General features: G+C 37.8%; 1 protein-coding gene across 1 annotated transcript in view; it reads left to right on the top strand.

Annotated features, from left to right (window-relative positions):
• SORCS2 (sortilin-related VPS10 domain containing receptor 2) overlaps positions 1–18,119 on the top strand; it is a gene marked incomplete at its 5' end in the record, with an annotated part of 49,005 nt that extends 30,886 nt beyond the window's left edge. Inside the window, 5 exons of the mRNA XM_010076814.1 lie at positions 4,465–4,564; positions 6,063–6,165; positions 15,353–15,510; positions 17,677–17,756; positions 18,096–18,119. Coding sequence (XP_010075116.1) covers positions 4,465–4,564; positions 6,063–6,165; positions 15,353–15,510; positions 17,677–17,756; positions 18,096–18,119 — 465 coding nt within the window. The remainder of the gene's footprint in view (positions 1–4,464; positions 4,565–6,062; positions 6,166–15,352; positions 15,511–17,676; positions 17,757–18,095) is intronic.
• Positions 18,120–23,421: the final 5,302 nt, after the last annotated feature.

Here is a 23,421-nt window from a genome sequence, read left to right as displayed (position 1 = left end):
TAGTGCTTTCTGGCATTAGTGTATTTCTCAAGAATAACTAATATCAGTCCATTTTTTAAACAGAAACGACAGTGGTGGCATGTTAGTCTGTGCAGATCTGGTAGAGCAAAGTCTGTGTTTAGAACACTGATATTTCTAAAGAGGGACAAACCATCTCTGCGCTGCCTTTAGAAGCAAATTAGGTTTCAGGTCAAAGAGAAACATAACCTTAAATGTTGACCTATAATGTAGAGAGCATCAAGCAGGTAGTTTCTGCCTTTAGGACCAAGTGTCCTTTTCAGCTGGCAAGAAACAAATACAGTGAACACAGGAATGAAAAACAGACATTAGTTTCTCCCTACTTACTTCCAAATCATATTTATTCCATAATAAAAGACCTTAGGCCAACTGAAAATCAAAAGACTGGCACTTACAATTTATGATATTTGTCCTTTTGCTGCAATAGAGAAGGAACAGATCCCAGCACTGTGCCTGTATCTTGCAGTTCAAGTCCTGCCAGTTCCAAAGAATCCCAGTGTAAGGTATTGTTCATTTTGAAAGGCATTTTACAACTTTTTAAGACAAATTCACTGTATTAGAAGAGCTGGAGAAGTAGGTAAGATGCAGCTCTGCATATTGACACAAAACCAGTAGATTGTGTTTGGAACTGATGTGGTGCACTTTGGGAGGTCCAAAGGACCATGTTGTCGAAGTGCTTGAACAGGCATCTTACTTTAAAATGCACAGAGTGTGGTGTGAATGCACAATTTTTTCTGCTTTGTGGCAACCCCAAACCCTTACTGCTCTCCCTCTGTAATCACAGTGGGAATTCTTGGGAGTCTGAAATCCTGATTATGTTGCAGGAAACAGTTAATTTTAACAGGTTGTTTCTTTGGTAGAAAGCCATTAATGAGCTATAGCCTTCAGCCAGGTGAGTATTACCACTTCAAAATTGTTTACGTCTTTCCACTTCTTAAAAAGCAAGGTGCAGCTTCTAAAAGAAATTCTTTCTCTTTATTCTAGGCATATATGGAATGGACATCTTTAATAATTTAAGGGAACTGATGGTGATGGATTCATAGGTTGTGCAAACATTTAATTTCAGTGCAAAGTGTTATGCATACTAGTTCCCTTTAAATCTCAACTGTTATATTAGCGCTGTGCTTCAAGGCAGCTTAAAGAATATAATAAATTATAATCAATTCTGTCTCAAAGTTTTTAATGTTTGTGTATTAAATAACCTGTGAGTTATGTTCTAAAGAAGAACAATCATGTGTTGCAAATGATTTGGGAAAATTTCTCTTCAGTGGGGCTATGGGGAAATTACAGTAGTTTAGCAGGGCACAGATTCTGTAACAAGTAGTCCTCTGGTAAGACCTTGCAAAGGTTTTCTGAAACTAGAGGAGCACTGAAAGGTGAAAGTAATTGTATAATCTGGAGAATAGATGTACATTTCTGACATTGTTAGGATGGACTAGGTCAGAATAGTGGTGGCTGGGGATTACATGTATGGAAATACCAAATATGGTACAGCCTACATTTGTTTGGAGCAGGAACAAAGGGAGATGAGCAATTACAGCAACCTATGCTGTCCAATGGTAAAAATTCAGGTATCACTGGTATCACATTTCAACACTGATTGCTTTACTGAGTACAATGCTGTAGAGCATATTATTGCTAAGGGACAGTACTTTAGCTATTGATATGTGCATATAAATTTGTTAATTTAGAATTGAATGGCACAAATTTTGATAAAATGTTTTGTATCAGAATCCACTGTGACTTGAGAAATATCCTGAAAATATACCCTATGTAAATAAACTTGGAAGCAGTAACTGGTTAAGTGAACAGGAAAATACTCATGATGTCACTTGTTTAAAGATTTGTAATCTTCTGTTACCAGAAGAGAATCTTGAAGGTTGTCATCATGTATCACTGGAAGGATGTGCTTTGTCATGCTGCTTGTGCCAGTTCTCAAAGTCAGTGTTGTGACACTGTTGTGTGAACTCACCAATGCAGAATGCTTTCTGCACATTTGGAGGAGATGTCCCTGAAATCCTTAACTTAGACATAGTTATGAAATGTCTTCCCTTAAAGAGAACCTGTTTCTTCTTGGCTGAAAACCTTTTAGATTTGGTTTATTAAGTGATTTCAGAAGGATTGTTGAAGGCAGTATTTTCTTGGTCAGGCAAGAACACCTACTTGGTGGAGTTTCTATTGGTGTTTTACATAGTGTTGTGATGTGGTGCTATTTATGAAGTTAGTGATCTGGAATAGGAGTCATTACTGATAAAAGTAGCCAGCAATGGCGAAGGTCATAAGTAAGTTGGCAGTGTAGTAGCAGGAGCCCTTTGGATAATTCTGAAGTTTGCTTCCATTCTGTTGAAAGCCCTTTCTCTTTCTAATTTGTGCATGTAGAAATAAAAGTTGAGTGTGATTTGACCTGGTTTTAAGAACATAGTTATTTCAAAAGTATTTAATTCTAGTCATTGACTCTAGAGGAAGACTTGGTCGCGTAATTTATGCATCTCTATTACATATCTGATGTCAGATGGGATGAGTCCAGTTGAAAGATGGGATGAGTCCAGTTGAAAGAGTCAATTAAAGTGCATTTGGGACTCTATCTAGACAAACTACTAAATGAGAATTCCCAGAGAGCTGCTTTAACAAAAAGGGCAAGTCAGACTCCCAGATGCATAAGTAAGTGGGTAAGAGTTTGAATGGTGTCATTATTTTTGCATTCTTATACCTCAGTGCAGGAGCCATTGTGTTCACATGTTCAAATATTGTCATTGGAGAAGATGTAGAAAAAGACAGAAAATTCAAATGCTAGTATAGGAACCTTAACTTAGAGAGTTTAGGGAAGAGCTCCAAACACCGTATTTTTTTGTTGAGAAGTTGGAAAGATGGCGGCACTGTGCTTGACAGATACCTCGGGGCAGAAAAAAACCCCATGAGTACTGAAGCAAGCATCAGTCTAACAGTGAAATAAATAAGCCAGAACCTTTGGCTGGATTCACATGAGATTCACATTTTTGACCTGTGGAATTGTAGTTCATATAGGCTTGGCTGGGAACTCAGGGATGGGGAGAGAAATAACGAACAGTTGTTAGAGACTTAAGCAGAAACCAGAGCAAGTGATGGATTCCTCAAACATCTGACAGGAAAATAAAATGTATCCAAAGTTATGGGGCTCAGCAATTTCATTTATTGGTTGAAAGTCCGATTAGCTTAAAGTACTGGTCCCACTTGCATTGTACACCATGAACATGTGAATGAACCTGGACTGAGACTAAGTAACTCTATTTCAGTGGTGCCAGCATCACTTCAAAGGCTGCTAATCAATATAGTTGTCATATCCATTCTCTTTTCAGATGTCGGGCAAAAAAGATAAATACTTAGGAGCTATCTGGAGTAATTGTCTTGTAAAATAACTGAAGCCATGCTCACCTCACCATTGTGTTGAGTCATTCCCCAACAAAAAAGTAATAAAGTCAGTGGAATGGGTTCAGAAGCTAGATATTCCTCAATATGAGGAATATTTGAATTTGAACTTTTGTGTGGTCTCTGTCCATAACATGAGAGAGACTACAGAGATTTGTATCTATTATACTGCAAAGGCTTGTTCAAAGATGAGCACTGTAATTGATAATATCATAAAAGGAGTTACTCATGAAGGTTTCATGGATATAAAGCATATTTCTAATTTGGCATCCTGTGGGAAGTCGTGTCCTAAATTATAAGATATAGAGTATAAAACTAGCTTTGATCTTTTAGAAAATTACCCATGTTGAAGACACAAGCAAGTAGAAGGGAAGCTTCAGACAATTTGTCTTCTGGGGTTAGGATATGATGGTATATTTAATGGTTCTGCTCCATAAAAATGTGAAAGACCATATTTTACTGTGCTCTATCCACTGAGGAAAAATAGGAGAAATCCTGATTTTTTCCACATGGATGGATGTATATATTTCTACAGAGTATTGTTAGAAATGAGGTATAAATGGAATCCATCCCATTATAGGTAAGGAGATGAGGTAAATTATGACATGCAGTTCATGATCAAATAGCAGTTACTTTTCATAGCAAGAAATGTAAAACGACATTGCTGGTTTTCTTCTGATAGGCTAGAAGGATGGAGAGTTTTTAATATGGATTATGTATTAAGTGAGTTATGACCAAGGTAAACCAAATAGCGCATGCAAATGACAGGCTATCTGTCACATACTGGGTAAACTTAAAGGCTTTAGTAAGCAGAAAGAAAGATTTGGCTATAAAGATTTGACATTTTCAGCTTTTATGGCTTGTGGAGTTTTGCATGATTTTTAAATATGGAATTTCTTTAAGATTTCAGGTCATCGCTGACAAATGCTGTCTGAGTTTCTCACCATTTAATGAACCAGAGGTTTTCCTTTTTAGAGCATTGAGTCTCTCCAAGCGGAACTGAGCGCGAGACGTCTGACATTCTTTCTGTTGTATTTTCAGAGAATAGCGGCTATAAAGCAGGCCTTGAATGCACACAACATCAGTTTCTTTCTGAGGGGAGGATACTGGGTCTTAGTGACTTTAGCTGACTCCAGTTCAGGTAAATATATAAGCAAAGCTTCCAACAGACCAACCTTTGGATGCCTGTTTGAATTCTGATAAGTTGAGAAAATCTTCATATCACTGTAGATGTGTATATGTACACACATACATATAAACTTATTGGGTACTTGTTACATATAGATACACACATAAATATATATGTGTATATATGTGTATGTATGTAAATATATACATACACATACACGCATGCATGTATATATGGGTATATTTTGATTTGGCACTTGTTAACAATCACCACCAAATAAATATTTCTTACATATTTCCATTTTGTCATGCCTCATGATTTGTTTCAGAAGGTTCTTGCTTTTTTCTGTGCAACCATGACGTTAACTAAATACCTACATTATACAAAAGAGTGCCCTGAAGGAAGAGCCAACGAGGCTTCAAAAAAACCTACTTGGTGAAGCAGTTTGGCTGCACTGGTTGCTGAGAAAACAGTTTCTTTACTTCAGCTATTAACTCTGCAGATATAACTCCAGGGGTCTGGGACATAGCCTTGCATGTCTGCCTTGTATCTCTGATCTTCAACTCAACTGGTGTGGAGCTTGCTGTAGGGTCTCTGCATTGTTAATCCTGTCCAGAGATAAATTATATCCTTTTTCTGTGTTTGAAACAAATGGAAACAGCTTTTTGCATGCATTTCCTGCATCTCTGGGTTCACTATGTACCTGGAAACTGGTTGAAGAAAGTCTGTCTGCATACTTGTGTGTGTATTTTGAACACTGATAAGTTAAAATGTTTTGACCAGAAAGTTCGCCTTTGACATGAGCCTTGTATTAGAATGTCCTGTAGTTTTTGTTTGTGTATTGTACCATAATATATCCTTCTTTCTTATTTCATTGTGTTGTTGGAGAAAAGCTTAGCTGACCACAATCCATTTATGTAAATACTACTACCATATTTTAGCTGTCATCTCTCTGTAGAAGACAAAGCTCTTTTATCTGGCCTGTAATGTAGAATTGTGCTACAGTTTTGCTGCAGTATCTCATCTGGTTTACAGGGCTAGCATTTGTTAGCCAGCACAGAAGGCTGGGATTGAAAGAAGCCCATGTTCATTCCAGCCTTTACCAGTGTATGACCTTGATGAGTTCATTTGTTGTTCAGAGCATTAGTTTCTCCATCTGTGAAATTAATACAGCCCTGCTTTTGCAACACATATACTTAGGGTGTGTGAGAATTTGCTGTGATAACTTTAGATTCCCGGAAAAAAAAAACCCAGTGAGTATGCAAATAATTCAGTCTTCAGGGTTTTGTTTTTGTTTTAATTGGTCCTCTGTCCTTCAGTCACAAGTCACCACTTAATTTTGTGTGGTTGCCTTTTTGAAGAGGCTACAAATGGAGTGAAAAGAAGAGGTTACAGAAATAACAAAAAAAAAAAATGTTTTTGACCTGACAATTACATAGAAAAAACCCCCTAAGAATGTGACTGAACTGAAAGAGGATGTACTAAACTGTTCTTTTATTTCATATTTCAGACTCTCAGAGGATTGGAGGAGGTGGTGGCTACTGGGCTATTGTGGTTCTCTTTGTTATTTGTCTAGTCGCAGTTGGGGCTTTCATCCTCTACAAGTTCAAAAGGCAAGTAAACCTTAATCAACAACATATACATTTTAAGGACTAGATTTATCCATAGATCAGCAACACAGAGTTTGTTATTTGAAAAGGAGATACCTTGAAGAACTGCAAAAAGTCCACTGCTTTGAAAATTGTATTTTTCTGAACTCTTTAGACGTTAAGGTACTGGGCTGATGCTTGCTTTCTTTTACAAGATAAATAGCAGAATATGGAAACTGTGGAGAGTTTGTTCAGCTTGTCTAAATAATATAATCAAGAAAGCGAGCTGAGCTAAAATATTCCTGATGAATTCCTACCTCATTGCTCCTAGCAGTTATGAATAAACTAAAGCTTTTGGGATAACGAGTTAGTCTGCAGTGCTGTTTTGCTTAAAAAAAATAGGTTTTATCGAAACATGTAGTTCTCTGGAGTTTCTCTTTGCACACATTACATTTTAATTGCTTGAACAATGCCACATAGAATGAGTGATAGAAATAGATTAGTGTTAATTTGACACTAAAGTGTGTTGAGAGGAGAAATAATTCTGAAAGTGTCCTTTATGAGAGGTATGTTCTCAAAATTGACAAGGGATACCATGCCAGCCTTTGACGGTATGATAGGTCTTTTTTTTTTTTTTGAGTCTGCAGTTTATTTTAATTGTATCTATTAGGGTGCTGTACAATTTAAATAATTTTGTTCTTGTTGACAATTTGGGTAATCATTGACTGTGCTCTTGTTATTTTTGTATCTCTGGGGCAGTTAGAAGCTACTGGGTTTGAGCATACTGGGAACAAGCTTTCATCATCATCAAATCCTGATGTCCTTACTCAGTGAGGGTTCTTATTGATTTGGCTCATTCTTTAAAGATTGCTTTTTATTTGAAATCAAAGTAAGTTTGTAGAAATGGGTGCAGCACTGAGTTTGTGACAGCATTAAGCATAGGTAGGGTTTAAATAGAGTTTGTTTAGAAAAAAAAATTTAAGTCAATAGAGAAAACCCCTTGTTTTTCCAAGAATCTCTCATTTTTCTGCAGCACCTAAGTTTCTTAGAGCTCATAGTGGCTGGTTGCTCTAAAGGACAAAGCACAGAATACTGTATCAGACTGTCTACAACTGAATAAAAATCCATTTCACTATTTTAGGTGCCTGCAGCAAGGAGAAGCATAAAAATGGTTGATGTGATGTAATTATATTATTTCAGTAGCAATACGTGGAGGATTTGCTATTTGTAGTGTGGGATCATAAAGCTTTCTTGTGATATCTTTTGAAAGCTGTATGATTTATATCTTTTATTAGCTCTTAAATGAGAGCAATTAAATAACAGACACAATTACTGTATGGCAAAAGAAGTATAAAATATTCAAGAAAGGAAGAAAAAATTATTTTCCTTGAGTTCTTTCTAAAATGCCCAATGAACCATTGCTTTATAAATAGAGCTTTTATTAAGGAGGAAAATATAGTACAATTTGCAAATTACAAGCCTTAATGTCTCGCATACTTCTATATATAAATGGTGAAAATAATTTGCATTTAAATTTTGTGGGGTTTTAATTTAGGTGCAAGTGAGGAGAATTCTGAGATATATTCAGATGTTTCTCAGTAGCCTGAAAACTGCTATTGGCATTGATAAAGGACCATGTAGTAGTATTCAATTTTAGTCCATATCATATCATTTCGTATCATATATCATATCATATCTGTTTCTGAGGTATTTGAGAGAATCCTGCTTAGCTTTTCTAAGATGACAGTCTATTTTAGTTGCATCCTTCATTTGCAATTTGATCTTCAAGGAATATTGAGTGCCTAATTGGTGCTAGGTTTGAAAAATCACTTTTTCCCTGTGTGCTCCCCATGAACTCCTCCCCCACCCAAATCTTTAATCCCTTAAAAAAAGTCTTTACTGTGTTTGTAAAGGCAGATGATGAATACCTGGATCCCCATGGAGTATTTACTTGCAAGTATAGCCCCTTTAAAGTCAGTACAGTGAGTATGTAAGTTTACAAACTGGTCCATAGAGACTGAGTGTCCTTTATAAAGATTACAGGTTGTAATGCACAAAGGTTGTTTGTCAATATTGTGTGCCTGTTTATTAAAAATTAATTTGCTGAAAGAATGCCATAGGCAACAAAAGTTGTTCAATTTTAGGAGGTCATTTCAGTAGAAGAACACTTTATGGGCGCTATGGTAACTCAGAAAACACATGCAAATATAAATATGGATTATTTTCACATAGAAAGTACAGACATATATAAAATGTTGAAATGTTAATACTGTCTATAATTTTTATGTACAATTCACAAAATTAAGGCAGAGATGGAAGACATTTGGTGGTGCTTTCCTTTCATTGATGTAAGTTGATAGATATTCCCTTCAGAAAAGGGTTAAAACTCCTTTTCCTCCCTGGATCAGACAAAGGTTTATTAATCTTAGTATTATCACTACACTGATTGGGTCTGTAGGAATTGCAGTTGTCATCAGGGCACAAGCAAAGCAGGTTTGATGGGGAGATTGCATGGACACACCTTGGACTATTCTCTCTCTCTGTCTTTGCTGGCCCGAGGGACAGTTCTTTACTTAAGGGTAAATTTGGTACCCTGAAAGATGCAAGGTGAAAAGCCTGGCTTGCAGGTGGTGACTGAATTGGCAGGGAGGTTACAGCTTCATACATGAGAGCATTTCATCCATTTGCAATGAGCAGATGCACTGTTCAGGACTTGTGATGAAACGTAAAGACAAAATAGTGAACTTCTGTGTAGGCTGTAGTACAGCTTCCATAGAAAATGGAGAAACCTGTCCAAACTGCCTGATGGTTTCTGAGTGCTGAGGCACCTTGTCCCCAGGTGTGGTCACTGCTCTCCCTGCCTGGATTATCTCTGAAATTCACGTCGTAAGAACTCTGATCTTAATTTACACTCATTTTTGTCAGGAAGGAATGCAAGATGAAAGATGTTGTTGACAAGACACCAGGGACTAATCTAATATCTCTTTTTTTCATGAATCTTTCAGGGCAATCAGGGCAGCTATGATGAAACTTGCTTGCTCCTGTTTGATCTGACAGTTTTTGAAAACTGCAATACCCAGAGCTAAAAGCTGGTGTCCCTTGCAAAAAGTAAATCTCACAAAATTAGTTTGACGCAGACCAGTAATCTAAAAATAACAGTCCTATAAGATTCTGTGTCAGATTTCTTATATGAGGAAAATGAACAGAGTATTTTAGCTAATTAAGTAGGGGGTAGGGGAAGAACAGAGGCAAAATCATATAGAGGTAGTGGGATTTTGGCTGATTAGCTATATGTGTAGTAAAAACCAACACAGTCTCATCACTCCTTAAGGAATGTCATATAAAAAGAAAAGATTAAAATTGTATTACTTCCCACCACTCTAATCAGAACTAAAAATGTAGGGTCTGCTGGATAATCAGAGCTGTCATGGCTGTCTAGTTAATGATTAGGTGACTGCGGGTTACATAATTTTCAATATACCCTAATCCCAAATACTTAAACACTGACTAAGATGACTGCTGACCTCTGTTCTTATATACAGTAAAATTGCAAGCATTTATCATTTCATCTCCCCATCCTCCCCGCCCCCCTGCCTCCCCCACTTTATCTGATTGCCTATTTGTGCATCCAGCCACTTCTGCCCAGAAACATGTGCTTGAAAAACTGGTGCTGGAGTGCCCAGAGCTTGTGCAGCAACTCCTGGCAATCCTGAAAGTGGTTAGTTGCTTTAGAGAAAAAAAAACAGAAAGCTGAAAAGTCTCGAGACATGCATAATTTTGATCCTTTGTGATCAGAGTAGGTAGGTAATTCAGATTAGGGCTATTTTTATCCAGTAAATGAAAAATAAATTTTAAATTATAAATGTTGATAGTTTTAAAAACTAATTCTAGTCATATCCCACTAATGAACAAAGGTTGGTTTAGATAGTTTTGGGGAAATTTTCACAGTGGCAGTAAGGAGTGAGAGGTAATATCCCAGCTGCTAAATCTGACTGTGGCTGTGGCACAAGAGGCAGCGCAGACAATGAACATGGATGGTGGGCAAGCCAAGAATAATTTGCCTTTTCTTTGTTCTTGCATTCTGAGTATGGAAATCACGGATCTGATGCCTCAAGCAAACAATATGTTACAATACTCACTAGTATGCTTCAGTTGTTTAAACATCCAGATACAATGGACTACAGCTGCTTCTTTTGACCAGAACAACATGAAGCAGCTGGAAAATATTTTTGAGAAATCAGATCTATTTTTTAATGCAGATCTGGGACCTGCATATATTTGTTTCTATACCATACCTTCTTTACTAAATTTGATTCAGTAAAAACACACTTCTTCCATTCCCTTTGAAACAATGTTTATATTTTTTTGTGGGTTTCAAGTTGCCATCCATAAAAGATTTCTTCATCCTTTCAGAGCAAGCTTCTATGGTGTGGGGTCCTATGCAACAGCATAGAGAAGGTAAATAGCACTGTCTGCTCTAGGCAAAGTGGAGGAAAGGAAAATTATACTTTAGCCACATAAAAGCTGCCATGTAATCGTTATGTTGGTAGTGGAAGATCTGAAATAATTCTTTTCTTATTTTTTACTTCTGTATAGCAACAGGGCATTAGAGTAGCAAAACTAGAGCAAATAGTTGGCTTTTCTGCTTAAGTACTTTACCTGGTTAATAGTAGCAAATATAGTTCTCTTAAGAGAATGTGAAAATCTTCATCTTTTAATTTGTATGCAAACTGCTGCCACCATATTTAAAGCTGCATACATTGTTTTCACAAATTGCCATGAATCTATTTCAGCCAACTTTATGCCATTTTGTGTGGTTTTTTATCTCCCACTACTATCAAGTGCCACTTTTTGTAAATGAACCCCCTCCTGGGTCGTTACCACAATCTGGAGCAGAACTGTTATCTTTCTGCCTCATTGACTTACTATCTCATTTTCAGTCTCTGAAGAAAAGCTATCTTTTTTCCCCACCTTGCTTATACTACTTTTATGTTCCATGAGAGCAAGTTTAGTCCCAGTCTATGCCATTTAGTTGTAGCAAACAGGCACTAATTTAATGATCCATAATATTTCATAAAAGCTTCCCCAGAAATCAAAGTAATAACATGTAAAAAAGATTTCTGAAATGAAAGAGGCAAGTTTATCAGGAGTGCCTTAAAGCACAAAGAAGTCAGTCATCTGAACATTAATCCAAACATATTAAAGCCAACATCACAATAAAGTATTCTATTTAATGGATTATTATTATTGTTAGTTAAATAAAACTAAAATAAAATAAAAGTATAAAAATAAAAGTTCCAAGAGAATGCTACATTGTTCCATATCCTTTGCCATGTGAATATGTTCCTATTTTTTATACTAAACAGAATCTTAATCAAGCCTCTGGAAGATGAATGAAGTTGCATAAAGGCCAATGAATATTGGCTCCACAAGGAAGGAATTGAAAGCCAAATAAACTAGAGAGTTTAAATGAGTGGGAATCAATATCTCATTTCCCTCCTGCTGTTCCTTACTGCTGAACATTTTAAGTGCAAACAGTCTGGGGTATGAACTGAATAGAATTTGTGAATATAGGGAGGGGAAAAAAACACTTCCTGGAGTATCTTCTAAAAGGTGTGGGACCCAGAGTGGTTGGTGAAAGCCATGTGCTCTGATGTTCGTCAGTTATTCTGTGCAGAATTAAGTCTTCAGTTCATATTTTTATGGTCCTCAAACCAGGCATGAAAATTTCTTCTTCTTCATTATTGAAATAAAATGCTACAGAGAAAACAAAAGGAACCAAAAATGTAAACCATGGAGTGTTGCTCAGCAGAGGTAATTGTCTCCAGTGATGGATGCAAAGCACATGCATTTTGCAGCTGAAGAGTAAACCCCCAAAAGAAACTATTGCATAATTTTTTCTCTGTTCTTAAAAATGTGCTTTCAATTTTCATATTGCTGATATAGATCTCTTGGGTCAAATTTCATGTCTTGTCATGTTTTCACTGTAGTCTTTTATGTAGACCCAAGCATTTCGGCTCTGCCTACTTCAAACAGTTACACTGGACTCAACATAAATTGCTTCCTTAAGAAGAGCAAAGCACATCAGGGTACACAAGGGTTTTTCTCTGTATAATTAGGGTAGCAGCTTCATTCCTACATATTAGAGCAGTGAGGAGTGACTGTAAAATTGTCAGAATCAGGCCCATGTTTAGCAAGGATTCAGTATCCACATCCTGTTTCATCCCCCAGTGCAGTTGTCCATGATAAACAGAATGTCTGGCACATGTGTTAAAAATGCCTCTTGAAAAGGCTTGGACTGTCATTTTTTTTCAGTCTGATGAGTCTCTTACTTGTAAAACTGAACCAATATGAAACACGTAAAGATCTCTGTAATGTATAAAAGGTCAAATGCCTATAGTGTATGCCTTTACAAGACTGTAATATTCTCCCTCCCTTCCATACTCCATGTTGTAAATTAAGATGCTTTCCTCTGTAAGTGTGAGTAGCAAAGGAAAGTACATAAGAGTCACTGACGTACCTCAACTTTATACCTTCCACGAAGGATCTGCACTTAGCAGGATTTGGCTCATGAGGTTTAGGTGAGTGTGAAATAACTGTTTACACCTTTTCTCCTTTTATCCATAACCCATAAAGGAATGCTCTTAACAACAATATGGTTATTTGTGAACTTGTGAGGTTTCTTCATTCAGAAACACCTTAATATATTAGTGTGTGTTGTGATTGTAGTGATCTCTAGCTAGAAAGTCTTACCAGAGATGTGTGTTGAAACCTCAGGTTTTGCACCAGACACACCTTACTGACCTGGTTTCAGAGAGGTCCTTCAGCCTAGGAAGACAACAGTTAGACTAGCAGCTCTGCTCCCCTTACTTAACGGCAAAGGACTGATGTGCCATATGGTTTTGAGATAGATAGCACTTTTATTATGTCAAAAATATTTTGATAATGCCACTGATGCTTATACAATCTGTCAGAAATACAGTTTTGAGAAGGTCTCCTAATTATTGCAGAAACATATGTGCTAATTCTGCAGATGTGTTGCAAAGACATTCTGCTGGGGTTTGTTTCCCTTAGGCATTTGGCGGTGGATTGAAAGTGAACAATTTGACAGGTTTGATGCAGGTCTGATTGAGAGGGATATTGAGAGGGATGTTTTCCACATTACCAGTTTCATTAGAAGACACATTAAAAACAGTCTTATAAACAGGGAGTTACTGGCCCTAGAAAAAGAAATCAAAATTAATTACCTACTATATTTGTTTTGATAATGAGAAATGTCCTTCCCCCTTTCAGTGTGGCTTTTTTTCATTCAGTTAATGGGAGGAGAGTGATGTCAGGCTTGGCTTTATGTGTATGCTGGTGTTGGAGGAGCCCTCGGACCTGTTGAAGTGGTTGTCATAGCACAGCGTTGTGCTTTCAGACCTTCTTTCCGTCCTTGTCCTTTGCATTTGGTTAGTCCTGTGCCTTATTTACTCCATGCTCACTGAGATACAGAAAAGAGCAATAACAACCAGATTTATTTCTTTGTGCTGCTTATAAATAATGGGATAAAATACCTGATTTCTGTATATATATATATAATTTTGTGTGTGTGTATAGAAATACCTGTACTTATATGTGTGTGTACATGTATAGGTATATAGGATGCAGTTTATCTCTTGGATAGTTCAAATTAAAGGGAGGAGGTCCTCATTAGCCATCTTTCTTGTTTAGCAATTTCTGTTTATTCTAATTTGATACAATACAAGGTGCTGTTCAAAATAGTTTGCTGCAGTAACTTTTATCTCGAACCAAGGTGGTGCCACCTGATGAAGAACCTTTCTTCTGAAATGGCATTTAAAGATAGGTCACCTTCAAAAGCCTAGAGAAGACAGAGCAACCTGTGTATTTATCCAGCTTTCAAGCTGCTGCCAGAACAACGAGCAGAAGATGGTCATTTTCAGAGAGATACCTAAAAATGAGTGTCACCTTTTCTGTCTTCTCACTGTCTAAAGGAGCTCAGCAGAAACCGCAGCTTAACCTCAGCAGTTCAACCCCATTTTCTCTTTTCTTCTCATTGTCTGCCTGTTGCAATAATCATTGTTTAAGCACAGACTTTGACAGCCATGATCTGCTGTCATGCTGATCAAGCTGTCAAGCTGCTTCTTGCAGTGTAGAAAACAGAGCTCACAACCTGCAGCTCCCCAATGAGAAGTGTCTGCTTGGTGCCTAGGAAAAAATGTCCTTAGGTGCCCAGGCAGGTTGCAAGCAAATGCAGCTACAGCCAAGGGTATGGCTCTCATTAAATGTTTAAACCATAAATTCTGTTGCAAAGTTCAAAGTCTCTGTTGATTCCCTTTGATTTTACAAAGTCTTGATTTAAGTTAATCTTTATCAATACTAAGTTTTAAGCCTCCCATTCTCAGCCATGGTGCTAATTGCTCATTAGAGCTGAGAGAGCCATTTGATAACATGCTTTTTTGTTTTCTAGGTTCAGATCAGAATGAATTAATTAAATGCTGTCTGCTATAGAGAGTTTTGTCTAATTCAGCAGTTTCCAGTGGTCCTGGGCCAAGATTTACACTCTGCCTCCTTCAGTGCTGTCTACTTAACTTCACCAACCTTCCCTGTCTTCTTATTTGCCCTTATTGATGCCTGTTTACCTCCTTACTCCTTACCCCTTGGTCCTGGCCTCCTGGTTCTTCACTCTCTGCTCACTTTCCATTCCCTGTCTCCTGGATTTCTCCTGCTTCTTTCTCCTCAACCCTGATGGAGTATGAGAGTATCTGTCAATGCAATCATCTGTCAGTGTCACCCAATTCACCAGGGTGATCGGAGGATAATTGTGACCCAGCTTAGTGTTTGTGAAGACACCTGGAACCAGGAATGAATGCCTGTTCGGCCTTTTTATTGCTTGAGTTCTTAAAGTAGTTTTTCTGTGTTTTTAAGTATTTTTTTTCAGTATTGTTCATTGTCTGTCAATCTTAGTCAGAAATTAATGCTTAATTATTACGTTGGTATGAACATCGTGATAGGGCAGGTTCATAAAACTGTGACTGAGAATAAGGAGTTGGTAAGTTTCAGTTGTGAACAGAAAATTAAGGAAGGGTGGGATTGGTGGTGTTTTGTGATTCTGGGAGGATTTTGCTTTGCTGGAGCTCTGCTCTGATGCCAGAGTGTGCGTGACATGAAGGAACTCCATCACAAGACTTTTTCTCTTTTTCCAATTTAGGAAACTGCCAGGCAGAAATGTCTATGCCCAGATGCACAATGAAAAAGAGCAGGAGATGACAAGCCCTGTTAATCATAGTGAGGACACCCAGAACATCATCCAGGGTGAGGAGTTTATTGATGATGATCTGGACTCTCAAACACTAGGTAACGCAAGAGGTAACTTCATTTTTAGTTTATAAAATTTTCATAAATCATTTATTTTTAATTGATTTTTTTTTCATTCTAGCTTTTTTTCATTTTCTGCTCAGTCTCAGGAAGAAGCAAATAGAACACCACTAACAAAAGATTATCTCAGTTATCTTCTTTTGGCTTGCTTGTGATACAGGCTAATGTATGGATTACATGCTATATAGAGCATGAGTACTGAGATAGTACAGTTTAATGTCAGGAGACTTATCTGGACAATTTCAGAGAGGAATTATATTTAGTAAAACAGGATATAATAGGTAACAGTTGAATTAACTCAGTAATCCCCTGAATTAGTGGAAGATGAAGTTTAGACCAGAAGGATCTGTAGGGTCAATGTTTCCATTATTTCAGATGGATTGTATCTAGATCCACCGCTCTATTTGCCATCATATTCGAATGGCATTTAAAGTTTTCATTATTAGAAATGTTAAATTTATTCCTGTATTAAAAGTATCTTAAGTCTTCCCTAATTTAGCTGGTAACTTTCTAGTATTCATGGGGTGGTTGTAAGGAACCCGAGAGGGAAGCTTTCTGTGAGTATCTCCCCATGCAAATTATATCAGTGTCAGGTGGAAGTGTATATGCTGTGGCACCCTGTGGTTATTTTTAATGTAACACGGAGTGCTGATCTATAAAGTTCATTTCTTGTAAAATTTACCATTGTGTGCAGACTGCTTTCAGGTCACAGTTTGAAAAGTGTAGGACAATGGAAAAAGCTCCCCTGTTTCATTTCTACACATTTTGTGAAAATAAATCAGATAACCCAAAGCCTTTGGGATTTGTAGCAGTAGATTCATGGTGTCACAGGCAACTGTAATGTCTTCATGAACCCATGGAAGACGTGTTTTACCTGCACCAGAGGAAGCCTGGAGAAGGACAGACCTTTGGCAGAGGAGAGATTTCTTTATCTTGGGTTTCACTTTTATTGTCTGTTGTCCATGTCTTTATTTTCATTTGTTGAACTGTGTGCAGCTTCCAGGTTCTTGAAGGTGTTAGCTTTGAGCAGAAGGGAAGAATCCAGCCTCCTGCTTTGCTTTGTGTATTTCTGTCTTTTCTTTGACAACCTTTGTGTATGAGTATCACTGTGTTTTTATTCAGATTTTGCAAGATGACCTTGATTGCACTCCTGACTTTACCGGAGTTAGTTCCAGAAACAACCCTGGAAAAACAAAGTCTAAATTAAAATTGTTTGATCAGCTTATCTCCAGGGTCTTTAGAGGAGAAGGCTGAATGCTAACAAAGTCCTTGCAGACATGCCTATTAAAGTGGAGCATTCAAACACTTCTAATAATGTACAAAAGCATAACTTCATTTACTGGTAGAAAATCCCTTATGGCCTATTTATATAAGGTACCTGGGGATGCTGGAATAAAGAATTACCCTGATTTGTAATGCATTCAGAAATAATCTTTACTTGCCCTATACTCCTTCTCAGAGAAAAAAAAATCTTCTATCTGGGCAGAGCATTATTAGTGTTAAAGAGTGCAAGATCATGATGTTTCGATGTGAAACTTAAGACAGTTAGCAAATGCAGATCTCGAGGTGATTTGTGCTCTTGCCAGGTTGTCGACACCAGCAGCATTTCCAGCAGAGAATAGAGCTCATTTCTGTGGATCATAATCATCCATATTTGTCAGCTACTGTACAGCTTATATTCACAAGACTTTATTTAAGACATAAAACTATACTTCTGCTTGCTGTACTGTTTTGTTACTTGCAATACTTTCCACTAGCTCCAGGATCTCTCAGTACTGCCAAGAAAATATTCCTGTTAATGATACTCCTCTGTTTTATCTGGCTAGAGTATGAAACATGTTATAATTTCTGCTTTATATTAAATTCAGTTTTATGTCATTATTTGCAGAAGGTCCCTATGCTATGGAGATCCTTTCTAGTTCTGGTGAGCTTTCTCCCTCCCTGCTGGGAGATGTCAGTAGCAGCCTCTGCTCCATGCACAGCAGGGAGTTACAGGCCTGGGTTTCTGTTTGTTCTCTCTCTTCTCATAACTTTTGAATTTCCACAGTACAGTATTTCCAGACTCACCCATCCACTTCTTTTGTTTTCTATATATTTTATGTTGCCTACTTTATCGCAACCCCCACCTTGGGACTCCTCAACACCATTACCTTGCAGTGACTCCTTCTGGGAGAAGTGGCAACTTGAACAGCTACAGAGTTCCCTTATTGCTGATGCCGGTCAGTGTCCAGTCCCAGGTCAGTGTCATGTCGAATGGATGCCTCAGGTTCCATTCTCCTCCCTCACCTGCACCCCTCAAGACAACTACACCTTTTTAAGCCACAAAGAGAAACAACTTATGCTGTCACCGGGATAGAAACCCTAGGAATTCGCCACAAATCCACCATCATGAGCAAAAGCTTTGCGCGGAAGTATGTTGTAGGTACATGGAGCTGTTGCACCAACCTTCACCTGACCTGTTGTTTGATAAAGCCACTCTTTTTATGCGATTGACTTGTCCCTGCAATAAAAGGGGGATTTGTTGTGACGTGCCTCAGATACACTAATGGTGGCCTTTTGTTTCTATATTTTTGTAGGCAATCACTCAGGCGTGGTTTTGAGCATCAACTCCAGAGAGATGCACAGTTACCTGGTTAGCTGATATTTACATCTGAACACAGAACCCGAAAGACTCTTCTCTGTATCATTTTATTTTTCCCTGGTGATGTCACAAAATTGCAAATATGGCTCTAAATGCTGGTGCAGAGGAGGTTTCTTATCAGTCCCAAGGGAAAAAGTGTCCATCATCCATTACCGAGGGAGAAGGATAATATGTCTTATTGTCCACTCTATGGCCTGGGAACTCATTACAATTGAAACTCAAACTATGGTAGCAAATTTGTAGCCCTAGGCGCCTTCAATGCCACCTTATTTGTTTTCTGTATATGCTCTAGTTCTTTATGTTTATTTTTAGAAGGATTGACTGTAACTTTTTAATTATATTTTTAATTGAGGTATTCAGCAGAAGGCTGGGACCCTTCAGCCTGAAAAGGTGAATTTTACACAAGTGACTAGACCAGAACAGATGTTTGGTTGATCACGATGACATTTTTTTAGGCGGCCAAGTGTTTCTGTACTGGGAGAGGACTGAGCGAGGAGACAAATGCACTCCTAGTCGATAAAAGCTCTTAAACATGTGTGAGACAATCTAATGAATTTAGGCTTAGGCCCTTCTGTGGATTAAAGGAAGTGCTAATTAAGATATCTCATGATATAGGATAACGCTCTTGTAAGTGTAGCAAGTCCTGACAAACCATCAGCACCAGTATCTCCCCCAATCCCACCCCATGTGAAAGCAAAACACCAGCTCGATGCTGTTTCCAGACCAGGTGCCTTTACTTGCAGATAGTCATTTCAGTTGCTCTCTTCTTGTCTCCTGAGCATCACCCTCTAGGACGATGGCAGCTGCCAGATGAGTTGTCCTGTAAATTCCTGTGCTGGTGGCCTGTCTCTTTTTAAATTTACAGAGAGTGTCGATACCTCTTTTAAGCCACTTTATTTGTATGGTTATTTTTCTAAAGCTTTCTATTAGGGCAGAGGTGCCGGGTAGGTCAGAGCTCTCCTCCAGGCAGGACTGGGTAGTGCACCGCCATCCCCTTCCCACCCGCATCCTTCTTTGGGATTTTCCCTGGCTGCTTGTCCTTGCAGGCAGGGGTGGGCAAACTCTTACGTGACCTTTTCCGTTTGGGTTAGTTTGACAATCCGGAGGGCCATGGGGAGGATGGGCTGTGATTCAGGGGTTTGTATTTCCTTTCCATCACCACAGGGTGTCACTCAGTCCCTACCACCGCCGGCCTCTATTTCTTCAGGGATGGTGGTGGGGCTTCTGAAGGAGCCGCCTGCAGAAAGGCTTCTGACTCAGGTCAGAATTTCCTAATCCCAGTTTTGTGACTTGGGTCAGAGTTTCCTAGTCCTGACCTCTGCACCCCTAGGGAGTGGCAGTAGGGTGAATCCACACCTCACTGGTCTTTTCCCTGTGGTTTATGGAGCTGTGTAGGAAATGGACTGTGGTGTGTTGAGTTTAAACATCTGGCATCCTGTGTGTCACAGCTGCCTGGAATTAGGATGCTTCTCTGAGAAACCTATATAATCTCTTCACTTTTTGCCTTTGATAGAGAATAGATAGCTCTTTACTCACTGAATGTCATACTGATGCTAGTGGCAAGCTCACACACCACCTCGCTTAAGGAGGATACAGATAGATAGCTGAATAAACAATCATAAAATAATGAATTCTGATAAGACAGAAGAGAACTGTCTTAAAATTATTGTATGCATTCCATGTAGCTGTGGATATCCTAGAGCATGTTGTCATCAAATGCAACAGACTGGGATGTAATAATTCAGTGTAGTACTTACTGTAGGCTCTCACAAATCCCACAGGATGTATGTATAAAGCACAAGAAAATCTAGATTATAAAATTACTCTAAGGAACTAGGTGGAAAATTTTAAGTGAGAGATTCTGAAAAGCACTTGCAAACTGCTCAGGAAAATAATTTCAAAAATTCTTCTAAAATTTCTGCCTATGTAGTTATAGAGTGCCATGCAAACTGATTTCCAGAGAAGCAATGCTCTAGCTGACTCTTGTATGCCAGACTGTGTAGAAAACCAAGGTGTTACATGTATCTGAGTCTGGGTTTCTTGAAGAGAAGTGCAAATACAAAATGTGCTGTGCATTGGAAACTCTTGGGATTGTTGCACCAAAGGCTTTCTGTTCTCACGAGCTCTTTATGCTTTTTCTAGTGGAAAAGAACTGGAACAGAGAATAAAATAGTATTGGAAACAGCTTACTTGTTCCTGTGAAATAAAGCTGAAGTGGGTTATTTGTATAGGGCAGGTGAGTAGCAGATTAGCCTCATGGACAAGGGATGGGATGGAAGTTTAAGCTTGGGGTTGTTCTCCCATAGTTCGTCTGATTGGCAAAGGACACTGATGGAACTAGGTCACGCATCTAATTTATGCTTTAACAGCTGCTTTTATACAGTTAATACAGAGTGATTTGTGTCTCTGATAACAGGAGTCTTTTGGAACACCGTAGAATATTTAACCGCTTGGTACTCTAATTAACACTTAGCACAATATAGTGCCTGTAATAATGTTTTACGATGATTATTAATTTGATACGTGCCGCACTCCTGTGAGGCTGGTTTGTCATGTCTTAAAACCACTGTTTTCTAAAGAGATGTCAGTGTTGCCATATCTGTATTAATAATACCCAGCATATAATAAAGAAAGCCTTTGATTCCCTGGAAAGAATAACTTTAAAATTAATTATTTTAAAACTGAGAAAATACAATTTCCATTTTCCCATTCCATTTCCCCTTGGTTTATCGTTAAATGGAAAGTCTCACTAGTGCTATGTTTTGATGCTCTTGAACTACGTCCGTTACATCTTAGCATTTTATTCTTTCTATATCTCTAAAATCCTGATAATGCATATACAGGAACACAGCGTTGTTTCTGTGCACAAATGCTAGTCACACATGCATGCACACACATATGCAATATTTTTACATATTCCAGTTAATTTTGTTTGTGAGGAGAGGTGATTTGATGGCTAAGAAACAGAAGATGGCTGTCAGGTACCTTGATTCTGTACCCAGACTTTGGGCAACTTACTTAAACTGTATGTGCCTCAGTTTCCCCACCAGTAAAAAGGGGCTGATACTAATTACCTACCTCACAGGGGTATTGTGAGGCTAAATGAATCACTGTTTGTTCAGGATCTTCAGAGTGAAAGAATTCTGTGAACGTACATTATTAATAGTTTTGCTTTCTTTGTTTTTACTTGTAATTATTACTGTTATTAAAAGTAGTTTACTGAAGCCAGATGCTATTATGTATAATTGAAAAAATGTGTAATCTGAAAAGGTACATCACTGCTTAAAAAAAAAAAAAAAAGGTCATTTGATTCAAAAACTGTTATTGGAACATATTGTTACATTTCAGCATGGCAACGTGGATTGTGATTTTGCTAAGTTACACACTAGTATCTTTTCTGCAGTGTTATTTAGTCAAAAGCCTTATAATAATGGGTGCAGTGATACTTATTAACATTGATATTGAACTCTAGCAAAAACAACAAACTGGCAATGTATTTGCCTCTTTTACATCTTTTAGTCTTCTTAAACTCATGTATTTGCAATTTCAAAAACACCCTGTACTTTTCAGAGTGCTCCAAGCAATACTGATTTGAAGCATTCTAACAGAGCCATCAAGATTTACAGCTTTTATCTTTGCTTTCCCTTTGGATATTGAATGTTTTCTATGTCTTTGGAATGGTCCATCCATAAGGTGCTCAGAAATGCTCAGAAGACATTTAGGGAAAATCCACACATAGTGTAAATTAATTTCTCAACAATAAAAGCAATATAAACTCTAAACCAAGGTATGCTTTTGTACCCTGTAAAAGAGGGTGGTGGAAATGGCTGTGAAGAAATAGAAGGTACCAGCCTGAGGCAAGATATTATTATCTCCAATTCACATCCAATTTCTTTGAACTGTTCTTATTGAACTATATCCCTCTTGATGAGTTTTCTGCTTTCAGTGACCAGTGTAAAGAGGAGTAAAGTGTTTATTTGTATAAAGTAGATGATTTTTTAAACTACTGTCCTCTGGACAGACAGACAAATCACTGCTTTGCCATTAGTCATTCCTAGGCAAAGCAGAGTTCATCTGAGATTATGATGATGGTTGGCTGTGTTTTAGGCCCAATGAGACAGGCCTTTAATGGGAATATTCTGCTACTGTGTGCCGACTCTTTAATAGAGGTCAGTAGAATGGAACTGCAGTGGTTTCCATCCTCCTTACAAAAGTAAATGCTCAAAGAAACATGGGGGAGCGGGTATTATTTTTAAGAAATTAAATACATGCATTTGTTTGAAGTAACTTCTTGATGATGAGCCAGTGGTTTTGATATGCTTTGAATTTCTAGTGTTATTTCAAGTTGAATAAAATGTTGCAAACTTGATAGAATTGATGACAATTTTCAGTGGTAGATTTTTCCTATGTTTCCTATTGAAACAATGTTTTGTAATTTTTCATTAATGGGGATTTGAGGGGAAAAGCGAGACTAAAATTTTTATTTCATTGTACAGTCCCTGACAGTTAGAGTTGTTATTGTATCGATTGATACCACTGCATTGTTTCCATCTTCATTTTCATTTCAGAGTTTTAGATGAAAGTGCGTGCACATTTCTCTCAAAATATTGTCCTTCCACCAGGAATAAATTTATAAGCATTTACCTTTATAAATATTGATTTTTTGCGATGCAAAATTTTGTTGTGAATTCTAAATCCATGAAAAAAGCTGCTTCCTGGATCGTTTTCTCCATTCTAGTCCCAGTTGCACATTGATTCTTCAACTTTCTTTACGAGACTGGCGTATAACCTACTTTTACTAGTCTGAGAAAGTATTTCTAAAACTTCTATTACGATAACATTTAATTGCCTAGAAGTTATTATGGGATCTGCTTAGACCATTTCCTAATGTTAAGTCTGTGTTTTCATGTTCGTTATTTCCTGTCAATATTTAAGTATTAGCCCTCTCAGTGCCATTTAAATGCATGTTTATTCCTGTCGTGGATGTATATGTAATGTTTTTCACTTATTTTCAGACTATAATTGTAAAAGTGACAAATTTTGAAATAACTCAGGCCCCCAGTTAGCTTTTCCAATTAAAGGCCTAACCCTGCAGTCTTTGGGAAGTGTCAAGCTGTGCACTCTAAATTTTTTAATCTTCTTTCCTAAGTCTGCCCTTCTACCCAATTGATCACCTCAGCAGCTTTTCTTCTGATTCTTTTTGTAACCTCAAGCTAGAGGGAGTGCAGAAAGATTTCTCAACGTCGAGATGGACTAGAACA

Source organism: Pterocles gutturalis, unplaced genomic scaffold (assembly GCF_000699245.1).
Source record: "Pterocles gutturalis isolate BGI_N339 unplaced genomic scaffold, ASM69924v1 scaffold8, whole genome shotgun sequence".
Lineage (NCBI taxonomy): Eukaryota > Metazoa > Chordata > Aves > Pterocliformes > Pteroclidae > Pterocles > Pterocles gutturalis.
Note: the sequence above shows the minus strand (reverse complement) of the source record. Positions and strands in the feature narration are given on the sequence as shown.